The sequence below is a fragment of the Condylura cristata genome, unplaced genomic scaffold (genome assembly GCF_000260355.1).
Source record: "Condylura cristata isolate star-nosed mole 26May11 unplaced genomic scaffold, ConCri1.0 scaffold00008, whole genome shotgun sequence".
Classification (NCBI taxonomy): domain Eukaryota; kingdom Metazoa; phylum Chordata; class Mammalia; order Eulipotyphla; family Talpidae; genus Condylura; species Condylura cristata.
In genome coordinates, this window is record NW_004567109.1 from 41,842,477 (window position 1) to 41,851,253 (window position 8,777).

At 39.5% G+C, this 8,777-nt stretch overlaps 1 protein-coding gene across 3 annotated transcripts in view; it reads right to left on the minus strand.

The window, feature by feature from the left end:
* Nucleotides 1–643, minus strand: part of ZRANB2 (zinc finger, RAN-binding domain containing 2) — a 14,903-nt gene extending 14,260 nt beyond the window's left edge. Inside the window, exon 1 of one of the 3 annotated variants that reach the window (XR_001145265.1) lies at nucleotides 524–635. Coding sequence is in view for 2 of the 3 variants with exons in the window: in XM_004679121.2 (XP_004679178.1) it covers nucleotides 524–579 (56 nt within the window). In the remaining variant the exon portion in view is untranslated. Of the gene's footprint in view, nucleotides 1–523 lie in introns of all 3 variants that reach the window. The other 2 variants (XM_004679121.2, XM_004679122.2) reach the window with 2 other exon arrangements.
* Nucleotides 644–8,777: the final 8,134 nt, after the last annotated feature.

Below are 8,777 nucleotides of genomic sequence, written 5' to 3' on the forward strand. Positions count from 1 at the left end.
AGGGTGTCAGAATTTCCCAAACCAAGGAAAGGCAGTGTGTGTGTGTGGGGAGGGGGTGGTAAATAGACAATATATAGAAAAGTTCTATTTAAAAAAAATAAGATCAAAAGACAGAAAAGGACGAGTTCGAAAAAGCAACGCCTTCCGCGATCATAAGTAAAGTTGAGTAGGGAAAAGTCACGTGGGGGAGATCCAATACCTAGCTGGCCTCGACTAGGGTAAGATTTCCTTATCGCTAAAACCTGCGGAGGCGAAAGGTGGCGCCAAGGGTAGATCATTTCTCACTCAAAAACAGTAGCAGTTTTGAAAAGGGAATGTCAAAATGCTGGAGATACAGTCAAAACAAAGGGTCCCAAAAGACCTCATCTTGAGACCCGGAGCCTCCTTCCCGCCCCGAAGCCGGCTGTTCAGTGTGTCAACCGGCTGAAGGCACCAGGGATCGTAAAAATGGAAAATGCCGACCACACCTGAGAAAGCTCCTATCAGTAAATCCCGCCTGCTCTGGGACCCTTCATGAACTCACTTTTTGTCAGGGCAAATCCAGTCACCGTCACTGACTCGGAAATTCTTGGTCGACATCTTGGACGCCGCCACCACAGCCACCCGCAACTACGTCTTCACTGGAGGAAGCGGGCAGGGGACTTTCAGTTCTTCGGGCTGTCCTTACACCGCCTGACTCCGATCCACGAGTATAGCAGGGTTTGATAATGAGGGCACTCGGCCGGGGTTGAGTTTGAGCGTTACTGTTCCCAGTAAGATACCCGTACCGTTTCTTTTCTTGCAGAAAATGTTAAAATGTGATGTATCCTCTAGAGCTAAACTAACAGGCGCCGCAGGGACAGCCTAGGCAAAGACCTTCGTGGCACTAAAGCCTCGGAGAGCCCCCTGCAGGTAGGAGGACCCAAAAGGCGAATACTTCCTTTCAGAGGGGCGGAGCTAGGGAGGCGGAGGCGGAAGTGACTGTGAAAGGCTGAGGCGTTGGAAAGGCGTGTCGCTCAATCCGAGGTTAGGTAGTGAGCTCAAGTGGGCGTATAAAATTATTGGGTGTTATTTTAATAAAGGATTCGGAACGCTGTTCTTACATTATGCCCACGGGATGTCATTTAGAAGCCGACTGTGTTTTATATCCACAAATAGGTATAAATAAACTATACGTGGCAATGACCATCGTGATTTAGAAAGCGCCAGTATTACTAAAATTAGCAGTGTCTTGTCCTACTTTATGCCCTTGCCTTTCTCTAACACTCCCCTGTGTTTTGCGTATATTATTTTGCTTTTAAATTATTCATTAATGTATGTTTACCATGAATAAAGAGTTGAGCTTTGTAAGAATAATTGGCTGCTATGTAGTCCGCAACTTTTCCCACTCAATATGCTTCTAAATTCATACTGGATTGTTTCATGTATTTGCTTGTAGTTGGAGTTCCTTAATTTTATTGTTATATACTGGTAATTCTTTTGTGTAACATTTCCCCCCTTCTATTTCCCAGGTTTTGCCATTAAAACAACGTTGGTGGAAACATTTCTTATGCGTGGATTCAGATACAAAAATGCAAGCATTTTTCTAGAGTAAGCATATACCTAGAGAGAACATTTTCAGCTACTTTCTAGTTATAATTGATTTCAAATCTTTGTCTAATAATTGTAACTTTTTTGTTACGTAGGTTTGGCAGCTATTGACTTTGTTTTCCTTAAAAAGCTGGTCAGATTTTTCCAGTTTTTTGTATATTGAGTAATTATGTTTCTTCTTATCCTGGACATTTCGAATATTAACATTTCATAGACTGGGACTCGCTAAAAGGCTTTGGAGGAATGTTGATTTTTGTTTTGTTTAAAGAGTAAGCAATCCAGTTCGGTTGAGATCCCAACTTCAGTCTCTTCATTTGTGTTTGTTGGTTCCATGTCAGTTCTGTTTTCAAATGATTGGTAACACTAATTTCTGTTTTATATACACAACATTCAGGGATTTTTTTTAGGAGCTTGGAGTATACTATAAATAGTAATTCCGTTCACCTGTCTTTTGCTGTGCAGCTTTGTGTGGTCTCCTGCAGATGCTGAGTTTTGGTGTGAGGATGGAATTTACATGGGTTCATATGTAGAATTAGATCTCATTTCTTGATTTCTCTCATTTTTATATTTCTCCCATACCCTGTATTGCAGGTCTCCTTTTTCCTGGTCTTCTTGCCAGGTTTATATTGGAGGTTTATATTGGAGTTTAAGCTGCATGCCATAGCTGAAAGAGCTATGGTTTATATTGGAGTTTAAGCTGCATGCCATAGCTGAAAGAGCTGACTATGACACAAACTGAGGTTTAGAAGTGACAAAAAAGAGAGCAAAATAGGTGGATTCTTTCTATATTCAGAACACAGAGGTCGCCTTCTCACTTTTCTTTTCTGAAAAAGTGTTATGTAGTTCTCTAGAACTGGTCCCTAAATCTTCAGTCAGAGCCCAGAGGGAACAGAAAATCTAGATACTCTACAAAATGGACCAGACAAGCCCATTTCCCCATTGTGTCTATGTTGATTGGTGTATGCCAGTTTCGTTTGGTGCCACCCCTCAGTTAAAAGCTTGAGAAAAAAGAAAAAACAAAAAAACCCACACAACACTCCCTTCCATTTTCAACTATTTTCCAATCAGCCTATTTTTATTTAGTTTTTTAGTATTTCTCCTGAGATATGATAATAACTATGGAATATAGGCTCTAGTGGTCTTACTCCATCATGGCAGTGATGGAAATGCACACTAAAACCCCTAAGAAACAAGTTTCTGAGAAGACAGGCTAATGTGGACAAATTTAGATTAGAATGAGGAAAAAGACACCTTAGTAGCTAGATTCTGAGGAGAAGAGATCTATGAAGACAAAAATCTGAGGAGAAATGATGGTTTATACCTGGTCCTTATGAGAAAAAAACTGAGATAAAAGGTACCTTTAGGAACTAGATTCTGAAGAGAAGACAGTTCTGTGAATAGAGAAATCTGAGGAGAAATGATGGTTTGTATCTGGTCCTTATGAAGAAAAAAACAGGTAAAAGCTACCTTAAGGAACCAGATTCTGAGGAGAAGACAGGTCTGTGCACAGAGAAATCTGAGGAGAAATGACCCTTTGTTTCTGGTCCTTATAAAGAAAAATGTGAGGTAAAAAGTCCCTTTAGAAACTAGATTCTGAAGAGCGGACAGGTCTGTTAAGAGAGAATCTGGGGAGAAGTGACGGTTTATATCTGGTCATGAAGAAAAATCTGAGGTAAAAGGACCCTTTAGGAACTAGATTCTAAGGAGAAAACAGAGCTCTAAAAAGAGAAATTGAGGAGAAATGATGGTCTGTGTCTTGTCCTTACAGAAAAAAATGTGAAGTAAAAGATCCCTTTGGGAACTAGATTTGAGGGGAAGATAGGTCTGTGAAGAGAGAAATATGAGGAGAAATGACTGTTTCAGGTCTGAGAATATAAGTTTGATTAAAGGGACCCTCTAGGAACTAAAATCAAGGAGAAGACAGGTCTGTGAAGAAATAAATCAGTGGAGAAATGAGGTTTCTATCTGGCCTTTAAGGAGAAAAAATCTGAGGTAAAATGTCCCTTTAGAAACTAGGTTCTGAGAAGACAGGTCTGTAAAGAGAAAAATCTGAGGAGAAATGATAGTTATGTATCTGCTCCTTATGAAGAAAAATGTGAGGTAAAAGGTCCCTGTAGGAACTAGATTCTGAGGAGATAACAGGTCTGTGAAGGGAACAATCTGAGTAGAAGTGATGGTTGATATCTGATCTTAAGGAGAAAAATCTGAGCTAAAAGGACCCTTTAGAAACTAGATTCTGAGGAGATAACAGGGCTCTGAAGAGAGAAATCGAAGGGGAAATGATGGTTTTTATATGGTCCTTACAGAGAAAAATCTGAGGTAAAGGGCCCCTTTAGGAACTAGATTCTGAAGAGAAGACAGGTCTGTGAAGAGAGAAACCTGAGGAGAAATTATTGTTTCAGGTTTGAGAATATAAATTTGAGTTAAAGGGACCCTTTAGGAACTAAAATCAAGGAGAAGACAGGTCTGTAAAGAAATAAATCTGAGGAGAAATGAGATTTCTATCTGGTCTTAAGGAGAAATATCTGAGGTAAAAGGACCCTTTAGGAACAAGATTCTGAGGGGAAAACAGGCCTGTGAAGAGAGAATTCTGTGAAGATGGTTATGATCTGCTCCTTACGAAGAAAAATATGAGGTAAAAGGTGGCTTTAGGAACTAAATACTGAGAAGACAGGTCTCTGAGGAGAAATCTGAGGAGAAATGTCAATTTGTAGCTTATCTTTAAGGAGAAAAAATGTGAGGTAAAAGGTCCCTTTAGGAACTAGATTATGAGGGTAAGACAGGACTGTGGGGAGAGAAACGAGGGGAAATGATGGTTTGTATCTTTACGGAGAAAAATCTGTGGTAAATGTCCCTTTTAGGAAGTAGATTCTGGGGGGAGCACAAGTCTGAAGAGACAAAGTTGAGAAATGATGGTTTGTATCTTTAGGAGAAAAAACTAAGGTAAAAGGTCCCTTTAGGGCCCTCCCTGGTGACACAGTGGGTTAGGGCACAGCACTGGGGGTGGGGGGTGGGGCGGCTAGGTCCACTTCAGTATGATTTCAATCCCCACCTGCCTGAGAGGTGACCACATGGCATGGCAGGCTGCTCCTGACCCGCCTGCAGCATCCCTCAGCAGTGTACTTCGTTAGGCGGCCTGTTCTGCTCCCCACTCTGTCTGGTGAATCCTCTCGCCGACCCTGCACCTCTGGCCTGTATCCCAGTTCAGTATGCACAAATAAATAAATCTTTAAAAAAAAAAAAAAGAAAGGTGCCTTTAGGAACTAGATTCTGAGAAGACAGGTTGGTGAAGAAAGAAATGTGAGGAGAAATGATGGTTATGTATCTGATATTAAAGAAAGAAATAGAAATAACTGTTTGTTTCTGGTCCTTAAGAAAAATCTGAGGTAAAAGATCCCTTTAGGAACTAGATTCTGAGGAGAAGAAAGGTCTGTGAGAGAGAAATCTGAGGAGAAATGATAGTTTGTATGTGGTCCTTAACGGAGAAAAATGTGAGGTAAAAGGACCCTTTAGGAACTAGATTGTGAGGAGAATACAGGTCTGTGGAGAGAGAAATCGGAATAGAAATGGCATTTTGTATCTGATGGTCCTTATGAAGAAAAATGTGAGGTAAAAGGTCCCTTTAGGAAGTAGATACTGAAGAGAAGACAGGTCTGTGGAGAGAGAAATCTGAGGAGAAATGACCCTTTGTTTCTGGCCTAACAAAGAAAAATGTGAGGTAAAAGGTCTCTTTTGGAACAAGATTCTGAGAAGACAGGTCTGTAAAGAGAGAAATCTGAGTAGAAATAACTGTTTGTTTCTTGTCCTTATGAAGATAAATGTGAGATAAAAGGTCGCTTTAGGAACAAGATTTGAGGAGAAGACAAGTCTATGAAGAGAGAAATCTAAGGAGAAATGATGGTTGGTATCAGGTCCTTAGAAAGAAAAATCTGAGATAAAAGGATCTTTTACAAACTAGATTCTGAGGAGAAGAGAGGGCTTCAAGAGAAATCTGAGGAGATATGATGGTTTGTATCTGCTCCTCACAAAGAATAATCCGAGATAAAAGGGCTCTTTAGGAAATTGATTCTGAGGAGAATACAGGTGTGTGTAGAGAGAAATCTGAGGAGAGGAGAAATGACCCTTTGTATCTGGTCCTTATGAAGAAAAATCTGAGGTAAAAGGACCCGCTAGGAACTAGATTTTGAGAAGAAGCCAGGTCTGTGGAGAGAGAAATCTGAGGAGAATTGACCCTTTGTTTCTGGTCCTTATGAAGAAAAATGTGCGGGAAAAAGGTCCATTTAGGAATTAGATACTGAGGAGAAGCCAGGTCTGTGGAGAGAGAAATCAGAGGAGAAATGACCCTTTGTCTGGGCTTTACGAAGAAAAATGTGAGCTAAAATGTGCCTTTAGGAAGTAGATTCTGAGGGTAAGACAGGTCTGTGGAGAGAGAAATCTGCAGAGAAATGATGGTTTGTACCCTGTCCTTACAGAGAAAAATCTAAAGTAAATGGTCCCATTAGGAACTAGATTCTGAGAAGACATGTCTGTAAAGAGTGGAATCTAAGGAGAAATGATCCATTGTTTCTGGTCCTTACGAAAAACAAATGTGAGGTAAAAGGACCCTTTAAGAACGAGATTCTGTAGAGAAAACTGGGCTCTGAAGGGAGAAATCTGAGGAGAAATAATTCTATCTGGTCCTTATGAAAAGAAATGTGAGGTAAAGGTCCCTTTAGGAATTAGATTTGAGGGGAAGACAGGTCAGTAGAGGAGAAATCTAGGAGAAATGAGCCTTTGTTTCTGGTTCTAACGAAGAAAAATGTGTGGTAAAAGGTCTGGAGAGAGAGAGATATGAGGAGACATATGGTTTGTATTGGTTCTTACAGAGAAAAATCTGAGGTTAAAGGACCCTTTAAGAACTAGATTCTGAAGAGAAGACTGGTCTGTGAAGAGTTTCTGAGTAGAAGACAGGTCTGTGGAGAGAGAAATCTGAGGAGAAATGACCTGTTTCTGGTCTTTACAAAGAAAAATGTGAAATAAAATGTCCCTTTAGCAACTAGATTCTGAGGAGAAGACATCTGTGGCAAGAGAAATCTGAGATGTGATGGTTTATATCTGGTCTTAATACAAAAAATCTGAATAAAAGAACCCTTTAGTAATTAGATTCTGAGAAGACACATCTGTGAAGAGAGAAATCTGAGGAGAAATGACTGTTTCAGGTCTGAGAATATAAATTTGTGTCAAAGGGAAACTAAGGAATTAAAATCAAGGTGAAGTCAGGTCTGTGAAGTATCTGAGGATAAATGAGGATCCTATTAGCTAAGATATCCTAAATATCTTAGCTAATAGGACCTAGATTCTGAGAAGAAGACAGGTCTGTGGAGACAGAAATTTGAGGAGAAATAACCCTTTGTTTCTGGTCCTTATGAGGAAAAATGTGAGGTAAAAGGTTCCTTTAGGAACTAGATTCTGAGGACAAGACAGTCTATGAAGAGAGAAATCTGAGGAGAAATAATGGTTTGTATCTGGTCCTTATGAAGAGAAATCTGAGGTAAAATTACCCTTTAGAGACTAGATTCTTGTGAGAAGACAATCTGTGGATGGAAAAATCTGAGGGGAAATGACTGTATCTGGTCCAAACAAAGACAAATCTGAGGTAAATTACCCTTTAGGAACTAGATTTTGAGTGGAACACAAGACTGAAGAGACAAAACTGATGAGAAATGAGGGTTTGCATCTTTAAGGAGAAAAATCTGAGGAAAAGATCCCTTTAGGAACTAGATTTTGAGAAGATAAGTCTGTGAAGAGAAAAATATGAGAAGTGATGGTTTATATCTTGTCTTAAGAAGAAAAATCATAGGTAAAAGGACCCTTTATGAACTAGATTCTGAGGTGAAGACAGGTCTGTGAAGACAGGTCTGTGAAGACAGAAATCTGAAGAGAAATGATGGTTTGTATCTGGCCCTTAGGGAAACAATCTGAAGTAAAAGGTCCCTTTAGGAACTAGATTCTGAGGACAAGACAGGTCTGTGAAGACAGAAATCTGAGGAGAAATGATTCTTTTTATCAGGTCTGAGAATATAAATTTGAGTTGAAGTGACCCTTAAGGATCAAAGATCTAGGAGAAGACAGGTCTCTGAAGAAACAAATCTGAGGAGAAATGAGGTTTCTATCTGGTCTCTAAGGAGAAATATCTGAGGTAAAAGGACCCTTTAGGAACTTGATTCTGAGGGGAACACATGTCTGTGAAGAGAAAAATCTGAGGAGAAATGAAGGTTATGATCTCCTTACGAAGAAAAATCTGAGGTAAAAGGTTCCTTTAGGAATTAGGTTCTGAGGAGATGATGTGTCTGTGAAGAGAAATCTGAGGAGAAATGACGGTTTGTATCTGGTCTTTAAGAAGAAAAACCTGAGGTCAAAGACCCTTTGAAATAGATTCTGATAAGAGATGTCTATGTAAAGAAAAATTTGGTCAATGACAATTTGATTTTAGTATGTAATTTCTGATATTGTATATTACAATGATTTATGTACATTAAAACTAAAAACTATCTAGTCAACTTTAGTTTTCATCTCATCATGCTGCAAATTACAATTTGCAACTATACAAAAAATTATGTTTCTTTATGGGATTCTTTTCTTTAATGTGACTGAACATACAATAATTTAATACATATATTTACCTTTTAAAAATACTTTTATCCATCTTATTTCATCCCACCTACCCCTCATTTTATAGTGCTTGCCTATTTTATACAAACTTCAGGACTGAATTGAGTGATTATTGACCCCCTTGTTACTGTCTGAGTATCTTTGATGTGGATAAATTCTGGTGTTTGAAATTTCTCATTGTTAAGATGGTGAATCTTCCATAATTCATGTTATGTCACATACAAGGCTACTAAGAAAAGATGAATTCTCTGTTCTTTAAGTTGTGGGACCTCACCAGGTCAGAGCACTTCTGGATGGGATACTGTATATCTAATGAGGATCTTATTGGCCTCTGCTGGTTTCTTCATTTTTCAGAGCCCTCTTTACATTACCATGACCACCTTCACTACCACCACTCCTTGTGTGTGGGTTTCACCAGGTACCCGTGCAATTCTGGGACTTGCACCAATGGGTTCACCAATGGGTGAACTCAAGTTGCCTGATTATGCTGGTTTTGAGCAAGCTGTTGCTCCTGAGAGTCAGGGCACTGCTTCTTTCATGGGATTGTACCAAAATTG